At 38.5% G+C, this 18,638-nt stretch overlaps 3 protein-coding genes across 6 annotated transcripts in view; 2 read left to right on the top strand and 1 right to left on the bottom strand.

Annotated features, from left to right (window-relative positions):
* Nucleotides 1-24: 24 nt before the first annotated feature.
* ak3 (adenylate kinase 3) lies at nt 25-9,734 on the top strand. Of its 2 annotated transcripts, XM_078955796.1 has the most exons (6): nt 32-648; nt 3,780-3,899; nt 4,170-4,183; nt 4,256-4,342; nt 6,202-6,320; nt 7,892-9,734. In XM_078955796.1, the coding sequence occupies exons 1-6, from the start codon at nt 501-503 to the stop codon at nt 8,001-8,003; spliced, it is 600 nt and encodes a 199-aa protein (XP_078811922.1). In that variant the 5' UTR covers nt 32-500; the 3' UTR covers nt 8,004-9,734. The 2 variants fall into 2 exon arrangements, with proteins under 2 accessions (XP_004074889.1, XP_078811922.1); XM_004074841.5 differs by having other exon boundaries at nt 25-648; nt 4,170-4,342.
* cdc37l1 (cell division cycle 37-like 1) lies at nt 9,719-16,889 on the bottom strand. Of its 2 annotated transcripts, none has more exons than XM_011481892.4 (7): nt 16,533-16,889; nt 15,538-15,837; nt 15,331-15,424; nt 14,522-14,637; nt 13,793-13,915; nt 13,451-13,621; nt 9,719-11,226 (listed from the first exon to the last, which is right to left on the bottom strand). In XM_011481892.4, exons 1-7 carry the CDS (start codon nt 16,635-16,637, stop codon nt 11,107-11,109), a joined length of 1,029 nt encoding a protein of 342 aa, XP_011480194.1. In that variant the 5' UTR covers nt 16,638-16,889; the 3' UTR covers nt 9,719-11,106. The 2 variants fall into 2 exon arrangements, with proteins under 2 accessions (XP_011480194.1, XP_004074888.1); XM_004074840.5 differs by having other exon boundaries at nt 9,719-11,223; nt 16,533-16,884.
* Nucleotides 16,509-18,638, top strand: part of exd3 (exonuclease 3'-5' domain containing 3) — a 47,469-nt gene continuing 45,339 nt past the window's right edge. For both annotated transcript variants that reach the window (XM_078955794.1, XM_078955795.1), the window contains exon 1: nt 16,509-16,646. The gene's annotated coding sequence lies outside the window, so the exon portion shown is untranslated. The remainder of the gene's footprint in view (nt 16,647-18,638) is intronic.

Raw genomic sequence — 18,638 nt, forward strand, 5'->3', positions numbered from 1 at the left:
TAAGCGGCCAAGCTGAAACCCTATTGCACAGAAGTCGATGCCATGGGATTAATCACCGTCACCTTGCCAACCAGCGAGGGCTTTGCCGCCCGAAAACCAATTATATAACTATATTATACAACAAATTCATCGACAATAAAGCCCAACACTTTCCCAGACGGCATGACTGGGTACTTTGGGGGAAATGTCTTATTTCTGAGGGACGGGACGGCGTCTGGAGGGGATTTGCGCGCACATGCTGTCTGTCACTAGCTGGGTTAGTTAGCTGCCAGCCTCATCTTCTTTCTCCACCTCTTTCTCCTCCTCTTCCTCCACGGCTGGGGGGGAAAACAGAGTGGAGGGAGAGAGCGGCTCCTCAAGACACGTCCCCTCCTTTGTTGCGTAGTCTGTTCGTAATACTTCAGTTCGTGGTTCGGTCCGGTCCAGCCAGGCATCCCGGAACCCGCCCCGCACATGCGCAATTTGCGTTCATTTAAACTCGAAGTTCCATTCGAGGGGAAATGGTCGCGCAGAGGATCCTTCGTGCTGTCATCATGGGACCCCCGGGCTCCGGGAAGGGGACGGTGTCTGCACGCATCGTCAAAAGTTTTGGAGTGAAGCACATCTCCAGCGGGGATATTTTGAGGGCCAACATCAAGCAACAAACAGGTAAAAATATTTAATTTAATCCAGTTTCATCCCAAACCATAGATGAAGTTTGAATTAAATTAAATTGGCAGTAGCAGGGGTTGGTTTCCTGGTCTGTCCTGATAAAGTGTACCACTCCTTTTTTTTCTTTTTGCAGAACTTCTTATCTCTTTAAATTGAGCAAAATTAACATGTTTCTCCCAGGTTGAAGTCAAACTAGTCTGCATGACAGGGTCATGTTTTTACTCCAAACATCTGCAGGGACACAAGCCTGCATTTCGCCATGAAGCTTATCCTCAGAACCACCTTGGATGTGGATTATCAGGTCGTAAAGATAACTAACTGTGAACTTTTGTTCCTTCAGAGGAGCGTTGCTGATAAAGCAGCCAGTTCTTCTATGCTGTGTGAAAGAGGAAGTCTGTGGTTAAAGTGCACCACAGCCAGTCAATCACATTTGGATTCATTTTTTTGTTTGGTCTAGGAAGATGAAGACATTTTCTAGTCCTTTAGTTAATCTTTTTCAGGGATTTCACTGTCTAACAATCGACAAATATATTTTTGTATGCCTCATAACTTTTAATTTGAAATGCAAACTGATTTGGATGTAAAATTCACTTTTAAAAAAACTATTGCATTTTGGGTGTAATCACCAAATGCATTTTAAACTAAAAGGATTTAACCCAGACTAAGAGTATTTGTTTAGTAGTAATCCTCTTTGTGGCTTCTCTCTTTGCCAATCTGCTCTTTTCCATTCCAACAGAAAGCAACGGTCCTCTAAAGATCTCATTTCAACCTTTGCTCCGTCTCTTGCTGTGTATGCTAAGTCAGTTTCTGCAAGGCCCGTCAAGAAATTCCTGTTCTTAGTTGGACTTTGATCAGTAAAAGGGGAAGTGATGAAGCAAGAAATGTCTCTTAAGAGTTTAGCCTTAAAACATCTTTTTTTCCACAATTTGTTCATTGATTTTTTTTGTTTTTGTTTTTGCAAACAATTGCAACATTTGAAAAAATAAATTTGAATAGTGATAATAATAAACCACTATATGGCACAAGTCATAGAAAAAAGGATATGCCACAACAAAAATGTTCTGTTTAATGGGTTTTCTTGAAGAACCATTGTCTATTTGTTGATATATATGTCTGCAGTTTTTGCACATTTAGATTCTTTGTGGCTCAAAAGTAATAAACTGTTCCATTTAATACATTTTATTGTCTGATATGTTAAGGTTTAAGCTGCTACGAGCTTTTCTTCCCAATAAAATCAGCTCTTTTTGCTACATTCTAATGTTAAAGTTGTTTTTTTACATTAGAAATTGACATTTTTTAAATGGGGCCTTGGATTTCTCTTTTTTTTAAACCTGTTTTGTTAAAGACACGACATCTAGTCTTTGTTTTTCTCGTGTTTATGTCTTGCGATGGGTAGAAATAGCATTTTTCTTTCATGTAAAAGTCAAATTAAAAACTAAAAGATTATCTCTCATTTGCATTTTATTGCTCTTAGCCAAACTGTAGCTGCTCCTCTGGTAATAAGAACACCAATAGCCTCGGAGAGAATAAAGAAAAAATTAAATTGACCGAAAATCAGACATAGCTTGGAATTGTTGGTCAACAGAATCAATGCAACAAACTCAAGTCTCATGCCTGGACAAAAAGGAGGGTAACCCTGGATACAGTTGAGTCAAATTTGGTAATAAGAGTTAAACTAGTCAGTAAATTGGCTATATCGGTGTTTTCCAACCTGTAGAAAGTCAGTCTGCCTGTTTAAAGGGTGTCGACAGCCTTTGTGCTGTTTTGGTGATGTGGTGTGTACCAACAACAACCTCCAAAGGCATTTAAGGTCAAGGCACATCAACGTCGGATCACACCATCGGCCACTGTTTGAAACAAAGGGGATTTTATATTGACGACCAAGTTGATGGTAGATGGCACCTGGATGTCGTAGTTGGCTTGGTGTAGGAAACCTGGGTTCCCTTTTCTAGCAATGAGCTAAAATATCCAGTGTGGGTCCTTAGGCAAGAGCCTTTACGCTGCTGCCTATCTGGGTCTCTCTGTGCCTCGAAAATTCATCTGTTTAAAAAAAAAAAACTCTGCCAAAACCTTAAATAAGACCAGAATTTGAAAAACTTCTGAGAGGATTTCATTCGGAAAGAAGAGACAAAACTGGATTATTTTTTTGCCATCGCCAGCTATATGCTCACAGACAAAATGGGTCATACAAAGTAGGGATGCCACAGTTCTTAATCAAAAACTAACCAACCGTGTTTACACCATTTAACTGAATTGTGGGGAAAGTGAATCGTTGAATCCCTACTGCACACCAGTGTTTTAACATTGAAAGTGTTGAACAGTTGTGCTAAATTTAAATCTTTAATTTTGTTGTTGTTGTTGTTTTAATACACAAATCATGTATCAAACCAAAACAAAACTATGATCCATAAATCGAGGTTTGAACCAAACTGTGGGAAAGGGATTTGTTGCATCACTAGTGCCAAGAAAAGAAGGTTGTTCCTTAAAACTTGGAGGAGGCGGGGTTATGGTCTGGGACTGCTTCACTGCATCAGCCTCTGCGCGTGTCGAGTCTGTGCAGGTCAAGACTTTCAACAAGACTTATGCCTATGACTTACGCCAGTCGCAGGGCCAGTTGTTCAAAAGAATATTGACCCAAAACACAAAACTCCATAAACACCCAAGAATAGCTAAGACCGGTTGACAGGTGCAGAAGAATCACTGACAGTTACAGATTTATTCATTGGTGGATTTTCCGTAGATTTTTTTTCAATGTTTGTGTTGGTTTCATGTTCCTCTGGTGACCAGTGTGGGTTTTTCTTTTGTAAACAGAAGGGTACTTAGTCTGTCTTATATCTGGGCTGTCTGAGTATTTGCACGACGCTGCATGCATGTCCAGTCATGAAAGGACATTCTCTTGCAGCAAATCCTCCTGGTGGAAAGATTGGCAGCTTCCTCCTTGTCTTTGACAACCATTTTTGGTTGTTTTTGCGGGATCATTGCTGCCCTTTCTCTATAAAAATGTCTGTAAATTGATATCACCGGTTTTAAAGCTTAATGGCTTTTTGTTTTGCTCTTTTGGGGGGAAATGTAGATACATGAACTGTAGATGAAAGTTTTTGTCCATTTCTCTTCATTTTTTGTGGCAGAGCTCGGCTTGTTGGTGAGGTCCTGCATGGATCAGGGTCAGCTGGTTCCTGACGGGCTCATGTCCCGTCTCATACTAAAAGACCTGAAATCCATGGAGCACATCAGCTGGCTGCTTGATGGTAGGACCCCACACATTTGTTGTTGCAGTTTATTCTCATGAAACAAAAAATATCTGCTAGTAGAACATCTTATCAGCTTTAAACGTCCAAGGTCTCACCACCTGTGAAGAACTCATATTTGCAGTTTGCTCTCTAATAATTGATAAAAACTAGTGTTAACCTATATTTATTTTTTACAATGTTCTTTATATTGTTATTAATATTTTTTCTACTCAATACATCTTGTCCGTGTCCTTTAATCTTTGCTGTGAATTCACGTCATTTTCCCAGGGTTCCCTCGCACAGTAAGCCAGGCGGAGGCCCTTGATCAAGCCTACACTCTGGACACAGTCATCAATCTGAATGTACCTTTCCAGACCATCAAAGAACGCCTGACCTCTCGATGGACTCACATTTCAAGCGGCAGAGTCTATAACACAGATTTCAACCCTCCTAAAGTCCCTGTAAATACACCCGCCTTCTGTCAGTCGTTTTTGAATGTATCTTTATTGCAGTTTGGAGAGTTAAAAGAATTACATTTTTAATAAGGATCAGGTTTTTTTTTTCAAAATAAACCAAGGAGATAAGGTCCCAGGCAGTCAACATTTAGTTTTGATCCTCTTAAAACTTAAGGAAATTTAAGTTTTGCATTTTGCAGGTTTGGTTAAATAATGCAATGTCTGACCAAAACACTATCTGTGCTTGAATTGGTTGCTTACTTTCCTGCTGTTTGTCTGCCAGTTTTAATAATTTATTACAAATTTTGAATTCATCTGAAAATTTTATCTACTTTAGTTTAAAAAAAGTTTTCTTTCAGTAATATAAACATCCATTTGTTGTTTATTTGGTTTTCCTTCAGTTCAGTGTGATTAGCAGATATAATAATACTGCCTTTTTTTTTTTTAGAAACTGCACGTGACTGTTAAAAAGTGTGAATAAAATGGTCTCATTAGTGCATCTTAGGTATTGAAGATGCCAACATGAAGGTACTTTGAAACACCCACAGGTGTTTCATCAATCATCAGATTTCTACAGTTTTCCTACCACAAACTGATCACTAAAAATGGTGATAAATTACAAAACCCTTGATCTAAATTCAGAAACAAAGCTTTAGCTTTCCCGCTTGACTTCCAATTGTTAATTCAAGACAAATTTCATTAAAAACCCAATAGATTTTGATTGAAAAGGAGGTGTTTTCCTCCATAAAAATGCTAGCTTTAATGTTGAGCCAAAATAGTGAGCTCAAAAAGTGCAGCAGAATCCTTTTTTTGTTTGTGTTTATGACTTTTGAGCTTTAATTTCAGTTAAGACTAACTCAATCTCACACAACGATGTGATAATTCTTTACATTACAAACGCCGTCTCCCAATCATTTGATTTAATTTACGCAAAGGGTTAAAGCTTACGTTATCATCTCTTTTAACCTTCGCTGAAACTTTTCAGATTCCCCCTTTCGGTCTGAGAGTGAGAACATTTGGAGTTAATCATTTGCATCAGATAATTCATTCGAGTTTAATTTAAAAGAGGAAGAGTTCATGGAAAAAAATCACATTTATGTGGGATCAGAGAGTATGAACTAAGTGATTACAATTTGTTTAATCCTAATGAGATATCAGACAAACTGCAGGAAGCCGTTTTAGACAATTCATGGAAACTTTCTTCTGTTAATAATTCATTTTTGCAGGTTTTTGAACATTAACAGTTGAGCCGCAGGTGAAAGGCTGAGCTTGCGTCTTAAAGTGTTTCTTTTGAACCACAACAATTCCTGTTTGCCTTTAACATGAATATAGCTATTCTAAGGACGACAAGGAGCACCTTGGAGAGTTTGAAGGGTTGAGCATATTTTTGCTTACTCAAAAGTCCAGAAAGCAAAGCCAAGTTCAAGTTTCTGACGCATAAAAGTTGCACTTAAAGCAGGACTTGCAGAAAACAAGGCTTTAAGGAAGGATGGGACCTACTTTTGCCTTAACCAAACCTAAAAAAATATAGTACAAAATAAAAACTTTTTCTTTGTCTGCACTGGGAAAATGAAAGTCAAGCTCCCAGTGATCTCTCAGCAGTGCCACACACCATGCAGTGCTGTGCGTTTCCTGTAGAATAAGTGAAACCTAAAAAATTAATCGTAATATCTCCAAACTGTATTACTTTTTAAACTCTCTGGAGAATTATCGTCACCTCAGTCGATGAATTATTCCTCTAGATTTGACCCAACCCCTGAGGGAGTGGTGACCTCAGAAAATTGGCCATTAATGATTGATACACTGACGAGCAGATATGAGAAAGTTGAATAAAACTTTTTTTTTTCTCCCCAACTCTTTTCTAGGGTTTTGACGATGTAACAGGGGAGCCTCTGGTCCAGAGGGATGATGACAAACCGGACACAGTCACACAGAGACTGAAGGCCTATGAGACCCAAACACAGCCCGTCCTGGAGTTCTACAGGTTCACCTCTGCCTTTCATTTTATACACAATACACAAACATTGTACAGCTCAATATTTGCTGGCAAAGTCATTTTGCGTCACCAGAACAGATGAATAGGTTGTCACTAAAAAAAAAACCACCCAGATTAGCTCGATTTGGGACGTGCAATTTTATTGCGAAACGTTTAGCAATAGTCACCACTTGTCAGTGTTTCAGCTTTTTAAGTCTTGTTTCTGTTCCTCCACAATATGTGATGCTATTACACATTTCACAGGGGGAACAAAGCATCAAATGGAGTTTTTCGTAATCCAATGTCTAATTTCACAGCCTGTGGAAAAATCACAACGTTGGCTTAGCAGATTCTGGTTTTCCACTTTTAATTTGAGAGTAACTGATGAAATCAGTGGAAACCTGCAACAAAAAACTTGTAAAGTTTAGAATTAAATTCTGTGTATTTCTTGAAAAGTTCCTGTCTATATTTGGAGGGGAACAGTTTGCCCCATTCTTAACTAGAAAAACGCCCCCCTCCGTCTTGTCATGTGACCACTGAGAACAAACCATTCTCTGTAGTCTTATTTCAGTCAAATATACAGATTTAAATCTACTAAAAAGCACATTTTCTTAATTTAAAAGGTTCCTGCGGTTTATTTTTTCCCATAGAAATGGGGCTGAATGCATGAAAGTTAGATTTTGCATTTGTGCTCCAAGAAAAGGCTTAAAAGTGGGTGAAAGGTCACCTCTTGGACCCTGACTTCTTCAAACCGCTGAAGAAGCACATTCAGAGAGGACCGAATCACCAGATCAAACCTAAACATTTATCAAAGATCATTTCACAATACTGTGGAAAGCACTCGAGTAGTAACTTATTTTTTAACCGAGAGAACTTGCTTTTTATATTTTTAACTTGGAGATATGCTCATTTTATAAACTTTTTAGAACATTTTAGGGCCTAATATTGTCGTCCACAGCTCTAGATGGAGCTGAATATCAATTTTTCATCTGGAATTACACTTGGATTGCTTGATTTGCTTCAAAGACTCACTCCGTTCATCTTTTGATCTATTGTAAAAACTTTCCCAGGGATGTTTAATTATGACTAAGGCAATTTTTAACCAAAAATGTTCTAGGACATAGTTTCTGCAGAGTGGCAGTAGTTCTTTTGTAATTTGCTTCTGAGTTGAGGGCGGGACTGCTGGCGTGGAGCAACCCCACCCCTCTCCCCGTCGCAGGCTTCCCAGTGGCCTGACCTGTGTATTTTCTACCTTACAAAATGATCTTTTTCAAACAACATTTTTTTTGTCTGCTCCGGATTCACAAGGATTTAAATAAAGAAATACTCAGAGATGCCATTTCAAGCTTAATTTCCCTTCATCTTTGTTCTCCATCATCAGAAAAATGCCACAAGAGCATTTTAAAAACACCAAAATGACATTTTCATCTGAGTGGGTCTTTAAAAGGATTACGTTTTTTCTGCACAAAATAATAGGAAATCTTCATACTTTCTAAAACGAATTTAATACATTGATTGTGATTTTAAAGCTGTGGATCAGCGGCCACAACTTACAGTTTCTGTCTTTTTCATCCCTTTAGAAGTAAAGGTGTAGTGAAGACCTTCACTGGGACAGAAACCAACAAGATTTGGCCTCATGTGGAAGAGTTCCTCCATCAAAGGATCTCTTTGGACAGTCAGAGAGCTGCTTAGGCAAAAAACAAATGAAGAAAAGCTCGGAAGTTTACCTGTTGGAACCTGGGTACACAAAATGCCAGCAGAGGACCAGCTGTGCTCTGAATGTTCCACATGAAGATTTGGGTTTGTGTTCAATTTTAACAACTAGTGTTATAGTTCAGTTAGTTAGAAACACTTTTCATATTCATTCCATATGGTGCCTTTGAAGAGATGTCGGGTAATCAGGGTTTGGCTCAAACTTTTTCGTTGAAATAAAACTTTCCAGCATCTTTCCACAGTTAACCTGAGCTAAATCAAGATACTTGACAGCTTTTTCACGAAGAGTCCATCCAGAGTGTTATGGTGAGCTTTGTTTTTTTCTATTTAAGACTTGCATTAGTGTCTTAAAGAAGCTTGTTTGCGGAGCTGTCGACTGCCCCTAAAGGGAAATGTGATGTGCAGCTATATGTACACAAGTGCCTTTTGGTGCTTTAGACTGGGTAGCTCAGCAAATGTGCTTCGTAAAAATCTTTCCACAAATGGACTATTTGATTAAAAGAAACATTCCTTTTGGGTACATTTTTCCTCAATTTCAGGTAGTGGTTCTGCTGGTGACCTTGTCGTTGAGATGTTTATTTATGAAATCTTTAATTGACAACTGGACCGAATACCTGTATTAATAATTAAAATCAAAAATCCTTGATTTTCGTTTTGCCTTATTCTGATCCTGTAAAAAATAATCTAGCATATTCTGATCCGTCTCGTGAAAACTGAAAGACTCGAATGGAGCAAAATGCAACATTCCCATCTGCATCATTATACCATGAAACACAGCAAAGCATGACCTTGAGTATGCAGTCATTTAATAAAATGGTTTTTTTTTTATGTATTGTGGGTGTTGTTAGCACTCGCCTCGGTGTTTCAAACCTGTTAAAAGCCTTGAAGGAGCTAATCTGCAGTGACCTGTATTGATTTCTGATCTGAAATGATTAGCAGAACATGCTCACTCCGTTTCCATCTGTGCCACCAGCATTTAAAGACACTTTGTTTTCCTGTTGTTTTAAACTGGGTTTGAGTGAAAATAATTGAAAGAACTTTCTGGAAAAAAAAACAGTTCAGCTTCTGTTCATGTTTGTGGAATTTAGCATAACTGTGCAAACAGCAGCTGAGACCTGCAGCACTTTTACAGAGGTCTGAAACTTTTGGCTTCACAAATCTATTACATCTACTAAGAGTTTCAAGATTTTATTTTATGCACCAGATTCATTTTCATGACTTTAACTGAATTGAAAATTAGTTTTTCACCTAATCCTTTCTAAAAAAATAAACTAGTTCGTGTTTCTCTTTGTCAGTGTGTTCACAAAAACTGGTTTGAATTTGTCAAAAAACTGGTTTCATTGTTGGCCTGCAGTCTTTTCTACATGAAGTTGTGAATTATGTTGTACATTGACTTTACAACATACTTAACAGATTTAAAAAGCGTAAATGATATGAAAAGTGTTTATCGTGCAAATGTCTGCATCTGGCGTGAAGTTTATATCTATGGGCTTCACATCATCACAAAAACAGGAGATAGTTTGTAATTCCCACTTGTGCTTTGGTGGAGATATTTTTTTTTTTGGTGCAACATTTAAAGGGGCTTTTATTAAGATACAGAGGTTCAATGTGGTCTAAACCCGCCGATTTCTGCGCCTGTGTGATATAAGCTCTTCGAGAGCAACGGCAACAAAAAAACAAGTTAATAAACATCATTTGTAAGGTCACAAATTGTGTTTAATGGTTTTTTGTGTTTCTAATTTCACAGCCTGTGGAAAAATCACGATGCTGGCTCAGCAGATTTTGGTTTTCCATTTTTAAATTTTAGAGTAACTGATGAAAGCAAAAAAACATGAAAAAACCACAACTCCTCTGGAACCCTTTCATATGAAGAACAAAAACACCTCTAATTTAACAGTGACACGCAAATAAGAACTTAAGCATTTGTGTTTTTAAACTAATATACTGTGTGAATTATTTCACTATATGGACCATCTGCATGCTTGATTTTTGTTTTGCCCTTATTTTGATCCTGTAAAACCTAATCTAGCTGATCAATTTCACAAAAATGGGGACTAATGGAGCAAAATGAAAGTCCTTCATTCACATTTAGTTCCACATCTGCATCATTATCCCACGAAACACAAAGCAGGACCTTAGACATGCACTGTCATTTGTTTTACAACAACCCACTGATCTAGCACTGTAGAACACAAAGGAGTGAACATCACTTTTGTGCATTGCAGGTGATAAACATCAGTAAAACAGTTTCTGCCCATCTCAGCTCTTGACTGAAGATGCTTTATAGTGACGGGAAGCAGACTTTGTGTAGCCAACACCCGTTTTTTTTTCCCCATTCAAGCTTTAAACATTCAAGACACAGCAGCAGTTTTAAGGCCACACTGACAATTATTCTGCCTTTGTCAGATAAAATGCTTGGGGAAGCACACATTGGAACATTTATTGAAAATCAGACAAAAGGAACTTAAGATGTGAATGAGGCATGGCATAGAAAGTACAGGAAGTTTGGCCACGTTGTCTCTGAGCGTAATTAGCTTTTCTGCATGTTAGCATTGGATTGTAGCATGAATAAGTACACTCATACCTGTTCAAACATGATCAGACGTTTCTAGGAATATACTTTTCATAGTCTGAATGAAATGATTGACATTTCCAAAACAACAAACACCCTTAACCGATCCACCATGCTTCTATACGCCTGATCAGACCAGAGCTGCTCCTCTGGGGACGTTTCTGCTTCCTGACTCACTTTGTTTTGTGGTTTCTAGATAAATCATGCAACCATTTATTTTTGCATTTTAGCGAGCACATGTCTGTGCTTCAGGCTTAATCACTTCAAGCAGGAAAAAACATCTGTGAAGCAAGTTGGCCAACAGAAAACACAGCAGTGAGCATCTCAGAGGCCAGCCGCGCGCACAAGGCAACAATGAAGAAACCTTTGACTTGAGGAAAACATTTCTTGGCTTTCTGGCGTTTTACTGCAGAATGCAGCATGAAGACAGAGCGCGTGTCCCTTTTGTTCTTGCAATGAAGACTTTGAACTGCTCCTACGTGTGGAGAGAACTGCTGATGGTGCAATTCCTTAAGAGATCTCCATCATTCTGGTGTCCTCGGCCTCTGTACTCTCTTCCTTTGTCCATCTCCCCGTGTTTGTCCAAAGTCCAGCCTCTAAGCAGTGCTTCCTGTTATACTCTGCCACCTGCTGGAGGAAGAGAGAATAGTTGTTAGATGACTTCCATTTGAACTCTCACAGGCATGTGGCGACACACCCCTGTGTGTTCCTGGGCAGTTCTTACAGCTGGACATTAAAACCATAAATGAAAAGAGGATCACTTTCAGTTTGAACAGACTTGAACCTCCTTAAGGAATGGAGTGTTTTTCACTAAACGGAAAGCCATTTGGCAGGCTGTGGGGCCAGCGGAGGGGAGGTGGCCCCATTCCTTCACAAAAGACCTTCAAATTGCAGTCATCTAAACACACATTCCTGCTTTGAAACTCATCCTCTTTTTCAGTAAAGATAGGATACCAAAATTAGGTTTGATCTTTTTTATGAACAATGCAGTTTGGGGGTTATGCTGGAGACTCACACAGACATGCTGGACCTCCACTTATACCCAATTACTATTAGAATGATCGCATTTAACAGTCTGACAGACTAAATAAATCAAATCCTTGTTATTTAAGCCAATCAGCCATTAGAAGTTACACTAAGCTTCTATTCATCTTTCATTTAATCTAAATCAACCTTTTCTCTTTTAAATAAAACTTTTTGATGTGTTAATGCCATAAAATGTACTTTCAAAAACAGATTAGGCTTTAACTTCTGAAATATCAATTGGCATTTCATGTATTTCTAACCCATTTTATTTTCACTTCATAACCAAGTTCAAGTCACTCGTCTAAATGGCGGTTTCAAGGACGATACGGACGCTTTAAGCCAGGGGTCTGCAACCTGAACCTCTCAAAGAGACATTTGGATCAGTTTCCCACTGAGATGCAAGCACAGGGAGCCGCAACAGTATGTGTGTTAGAAAAAAGGTTTTTGCCGACATATCACGATAGTTCGTTTGGCAATACAGTAATCCCCCGCCCATTCGCGGTTTAATATTCGCGCCGTGCCCATTCGCAGGTGGCCGCGGATGACGTGACGTCACAAGCATGAGGCGCAGAACAGCGCTCATTCCGCGAATTTTGAAAAACGATTTTCTCTGTACTTTACTGTAAAGTATTGTTTACGCGTTTAAGATGCCATCCAAACGCCCTGCATCATCTCCAGCTTCTGGAAATGAACCCAAACGGCAGAAAAAGGTTCTGACTCTGCAGAGGCTCTGGCTCTGGCAGTTTTAAAACGGCGTCAATTATTCGCGGATTTTCGTTATTCACGGGGGGTGAGGGACGTAACCGCCGCGAATACGGGGGGATTACTGTACTTGTATTGATTCAAAATGCTGTGAGGATATTTATATAATTATTTGTATTCTTTATGAGCGTGATGTTTCCTTTGATCTTTTGTCCATTTTCCACAACCTTGAATTGACTTTTTTCGTCTTTCAAAACAAATTCACTTTGATGCAGACTCGGTTTTTTTTCTCTAAATCCAGTAAACCAAATAAATTATATTCATTTTATGGATGACAACCATGTTTTGCTTCTGGAATCATAAGCAGTGGGTCTAAACCCCGCCCCCGCCTCTCTACCTGTTCGTTGTTTTCCCCCGCTTGCAATCGCCCCCACCCTCCAGCGTGTTCTATACAGACAGCGCAACATATGATCATCGTGGCAGCAAGGTGACAGGATAATGGGGGCGTCCCAACGCAAATTTAATTTTAAGCGGAAATAGGCGGTTTTAGTCTAGGGGGAAAAAAAAGGCTTTTTTGGGCGTTCATGTGTCCCCTAAGAGATCGCCACTGACTGCTTTTCCAGAAAAACTTTCCATCCCATTACAGACTCTGGTCGGCGTTCACATCTGCAGACACGCCCCCTCCGCTTTCACGCTGCTCTCTTCCTCCTGCCAGCTCGCTCTACTCGACGGTGTTAAAGACACTACGGCAATGTGAGAACATGATAGTTATTTTACAAAAACACAGAGCTGCTGCACAGGGATGAAAGAGCCAGTTGCCGACCCCTGCTTTAGGCTGAAGCCTGGTCTCATTAGGGACTGGCGAGGAGAGACTGACACAAACAGAGTGCATGGAGTTTGGACTAGCATGCAAGTCTGCCAGAACGAGAATAACAGGCTTTCTGGCCAGAAAATGTAAGAGTTTTAGGAAATAAACCAGTCCTTCCATGTGTCAAATCGTTGTAATCCATAAAACACTAAGTGGTTAAATGTTGGACCATAAATAACTACTCTGCAGTGCCACCTAGCAGTTACTCCATGCAGCTACAAGCCTGAACAGCGCTCAGTATCAAACTGCAGGACGTACTTGAGGAGAGAAGGCGTTTGGTTCTTTGAAGTCAACTCTGTGGTTTTGGCTAGTGTTTGTTTGCTCAGTGCTGGAACCATCGTTTCTGCTCTTCACTTTGTAGTCTCGTACTCTCTGTGTGAAGGCTTCAAGTTCCGTATGGAAGACTTCCAGGTACACATCCTGTCCATCCTGCAAAGACGAGGAAAATAATGTGAAGGTGAGCGTAAAACCCATGTCAAAAGATTAGACATTTCCACTTTTTCCAAGAAAGAAAAAATTGAGTTGTATTGCAACAAAAGCTAGATAGAAAAAAGCACCTTAAAAAACTGATGGGTGCTTATCTGATGGTTTGGATCTTACTTTGGCTTTGTGGAAGAATTGTCTGAAGCAGCCTCGTGGATCCTGCTGGGAGTTTGAGGCCATCTCCAGTATGAACTGCATGACCACAGCCTGGTGAGCCACCTGCTCCATCAACGCCTCCTTCTGCAGGACAAAGACTCAACTTTAGTTAAGCTGCTTGTTAAAAGAAGCAATGAAATTTATCTCTGATCAGATTAGGACTCTAATGAAAAACTCATATCTCAACTCCTGAGGTGCCTTCCTAAATAATAATGAACAAATGCTTTTCTTTAGATGACCCGTTAAATAATTAGTGCAAGAAATTAAAGCAGCAATTTTTGTTCTTGCAGATAATTAGTTAAGTTGAACTGTAACGTTGTTCCTCTTTGATTTGAATTTGATTTGAAATGGTTTATTTCAAGCAATTAAGTAGAAATAATACACAACAGCAATATAATCATCAGTTATACATTCATACAGTAACTAATCAAACTTAGGACAATTAGACATATTAATAAATATTGCTTGAAAGGGAGTGGAAGGAAGCGAATTTATATAATCCCACCCCGTTATACTTTAACCATTTTATTACATGATTTATCAATATCCGGTTCCCGGTTTTTATCAGACAGAATTAAAAATCATAAGATGCTGTGTAACCCGGAACCGGAACTCTTGCTATGCATGTAGCTAGTTTAAGGCCAGAACAGAGAGATTGAATCAACTTGGTGTAGTTTCTGCAGCACAGACCCCTTCCTGCTGAAGTCTGATGCACCACAGAATAAGGAAGTTGGCCGTTTCCTCACAGATGAGCTGCGGCATGTCTGACAGAAATCGCTGGCTGTCGTCCCATCGCCGTAACATACCTGGAAACACCATTTAAGTCTTTAAAGAACCGCATGGGTTACAGCAGCTTTGAAGAACTGAAAAATTTCATTTTTCCCCCCATTCATAAAACGTTAATTTAGCCATTTTTTGAATATCCTGGTAAAAAAAAAAAAAAAAAAAAAACTTTTAAAAACTTAAAATAAACTTAAAATACGTCAGCATTTCCGATTTTTAAAGCCATTTTGAAAAGTAAAAAACGTACATGATTTTATTACTGTTATATTTTCAAGTTAAACTAAAACTAATTTTAAAAATCTGTAACAAGCTTAAGACTAAACCGATTGGACAGTAGGTCTGTGGGGAAATACCCACGCATCCTTATACATTTGGAAAAAAAGTCTGTTTTGGGCCTATCAGAAGTTTAAAAATGTTTTTAAAATTAGATATATATTACATGCTGCAAGTAGCAAATATTTTTTGAACAAATGAATGCACATTTACAAGTTTTACAGCATTTCTTCACAAAAGGAATGTATTTTTACATGGTGACTAACATTCTTTATACATGACTAGACCAAAAGTTAAGAAAAGAAAGTTCTAACTTTTTGGGTTCAGTAGTTCTAACTGCAACCCTATAAAAAGAAGACACCTATACATCATCATCAGATTAGATCGTCTGCAGGGAAAGATAAATCTAATACTTTATGGAAATGATGTGGTGTGTAACTTACCAAAATGCCTGAGCTCTTGTTCATACTTCTGTAGAAATGTTTTGCACTTGTCCTGATCCATTTCTACAGTCTGAGATGGAATATTGATAATACTCTGGAAAATATAAATAGTAAGTGAACATGTATATAATTGTGTGACAATAAAATTAAAAAGATGTCATGTGAAGCATCATACTTGGTGTTAAGCTCAATTCATTTTAACTCTACCTTGTCGAAAACATCCCAGCTTCCTGTAGCACTCAGCACAGGACTATAACTAGGTTCCTGACCCCCCAGCATTTGCTCCTTGCGACGCCACTCCTCCTCATTTTGTGAGAGTTCTGTGGGGCAAACCATGGTTCTTGCTCGCTCTTGTTCCATGGACTCAGAGCTGTGGACCCCTAAAGAACATAACTGGTCCTGCGCTTCTGCCAATCTCCAACTGGAAAAGATGGAGGCCTTCACACAGTGCTCCTGGCTCTGACACAGCGACGCCATGGCACCGTCACAGAGGTGTGGGGAGGGGGCCTGTGGGGAGATTTCCATGGAAGGACATGTCAGAAGGACATGACGTTTTAAAGGTGACCGACAAAACAGATCGCTGATAAAAGGGAAATATTTAAAATTATAAGTGCAAATGTACAACTGACACTGCAGTGTAACTAGTATTAGAGATGTTATTTATGTATGTTTGGAACATACTGAATTAAAGGGCTGCAATAGGCTTTTATTTTGTTAAATCTACAGTTTCAGCCATGTAAGGAGATGATAGTCTTCACCATGACCACTGAAGTCACAGAAGACAGTAATGGGGACACTGGACCTTCAATTGAACCAAAATACCCCCAAATATATATATTTTAAAAGAAAAATTAAAACCAATTACTTGTTTTAGGCCTGCTCTTCAGAGATTTAATAAAATGCTAAATAAATGGCTGCTAGCTTAGCTAGCTAACTAGAAAACACCTTCACAGTCGAATAAACTAATCTTAAGCTAACTTTATGTGGCGTCAAACCAATTTTTATTAAAAACAAAACATTTCTCATAATATTTAAGACTTAATAATAAAAATCTAATGTATAAAGCTGAAAACACAACAACTATGCATAGAGCGGTGAACTTTGAGTAAGGCTTACTTAAGCGAAACAGTTAGCTAGTTAGCATGCACGTTTCACTGTGTAAAGTATTCTATACAGCAAACACAGTACGTTTGAACAATTACCTGTTGGTGAGGACAGCCTCCGCTACACGATCTGGCCGTGGAAACGTGATCACAGCCGGACTCTCTGTTGGGGCGAAGTGAGGCGCCGTGGCCCGGCCACTCCATAACTGCTAAGTAAGTATCTCTGGCTTGCTAGTACAGCTTCCGTTGGACCTGCGTTTATGGAGGGAGATGCAGTCCGGCCCTTTTTATTTTAATTATTCCCTAACGGCTCTGTGATATGAATACTGGTGAGGAAAGCCGAAGGAACAAATTCGGAGTGGGGTTAATGATGCGGCGCGCCGTTATGACAACATTCCCAACAATAACAACACTCTGTTCCAACTGTCCCAGTCAGGTCCGGTTTTAAGGGATGACGCATAGGTCACGTGGTTGTCTTTCTTATCACGTGACAAGGTCTCAACGTTCCGCCGAGTTCGAGTAAATTCCCCCATAAGTTACACAATTTTTCATTGTGAGGTTTTGTTTCGCCAAGATGTTTTGTGTATTCTTTACAACTTTGTGATGATTGTTGACAAATATATTGTAAATAAGGGTCCGTGTTTAAAAGTGTTTTAGTTTCCACCTGCAGTCAGGTACATATCAGAAAGGAATTGTGAAAACAGGATTGGTGGAATTAAGTTTTATGTCTGAATTCCTGAATGACATTGAAAAATATATTATAAACATTTAAATAAATAAAGTAAACCAGACAGACTCACGTTTTTACAAACACACAAGTAACCTATTGTAAAATAGCGACATTTTAAATTGATTAATATTAAATTTAAGATTAACAATTGAACAGGCTTACATGTAAAAACTTGGGTAAATAAATTAACTAGTTATAACTTCTCACACACTACCTGTGTGAGACAGAAATGTTTGGAAAAAAAAAGGTAAAGAATCTCCCAAAAATAATCCTACATTCCTGACCAATGCCACTGGTGCAGCAGTGAGTTGGAACAGCAAATACATATTTGAGTTTAATTTTCATTATTACTTTTGACAAGCATGACAAAATTGTGAAAATTTTTGTTCAAATTTCAACCCACTAGAATGTTGGTTACTTTGAAGACATTCCTTTGCTGTCTTGAATAAGAATCAGAAAGGCCATCTAACCTGAAAATAGCGTACAGAAGCTTTGCAGTAGCCAAAGAGAAATTAAACTGAGTGTTTAAAACAATATTTCCCTGGACTTTCATAGGTGATGTTGTTTAAACTAACTCGCAGACTTTTCCAGGGAAAGTCAAATATTTATTTGAGAGTTTTGAGCACTTTTCTTCATATGCAAAAGCAATATCAGAAGAATTACAGGGTTTTAATTTAGCACGACTTTTAAAAAAAATTACATTTAATGCTGTATTGTAATCTACACAATGTACACTACATATGCAGTATTTTTTGGTGCGATATTTTTCTTTAATGTTAGAGCCAGTGCAGTATTATGAATAGTGGATGATAAAGATTTAATACTCTTTCTGATTTTCACAGTTTTGCAGTACTACAGTCTTGACCACCATTTTCACTTATTTTTTTGGACGATGAGAGTGTATCTAGCCTTTTACTGCTGTGACATAGAAATTCTGTCTGTCTGTTCGTCCGTCCGTCTTTTAATTTACTTCTACAGATTTTGCTTAAAAGAAGATTAAAAAACGCATGCACCGAATACCTTTAAAAAGTAATTACCTCCCATTCTAATTCTGTTAAACCTCAGCACAGTTTTAAATGTGCCATGTCTTTTAATGGTTCTTGTAGCAAAAAACACCAACACATTTTTGTTTGTTTGAACATTTAGCCATTTTATATGAATTCTTATCTTAAGTACCTATGTACATTTATGTTAAATAAGTGTTAGTTGTATAGCAAGGTAATATCAAGTTCTTGATCATTTAAATGTAGGATTCCCATCATTTTGTTTGTTTACACAATTTGACCAGCAGATGGCAACAGTTTCTTGTAACATGGCATGTGTCTCCTAGACTCACCGATAGATCAAGAATTTGACTTGGGATATTTCGCCCTATTTTTTATACTTCAGGCAGAAATAGTTTGCGGACAAAAAAAAGACTTTGAAAACTGTAATTTTGTACAAATAAAATTAGAATACACTTGAATATATATTGA

The sequence above is a fragment of the Oryzias latipes genome, chromosome 12 (assembly GCF_053564925.1).
Source record: "Oryzias latipes strain Hd-rR chromosome 12, Olatipes_Hd-rR_3.1".
Classification (NCBI taxonomy): Eukaryota; Metazoa; Chordata; class Actinopteri; order Beloniformes; family Adrianichthyidae; genus Oryzias; species Oryzias latipes.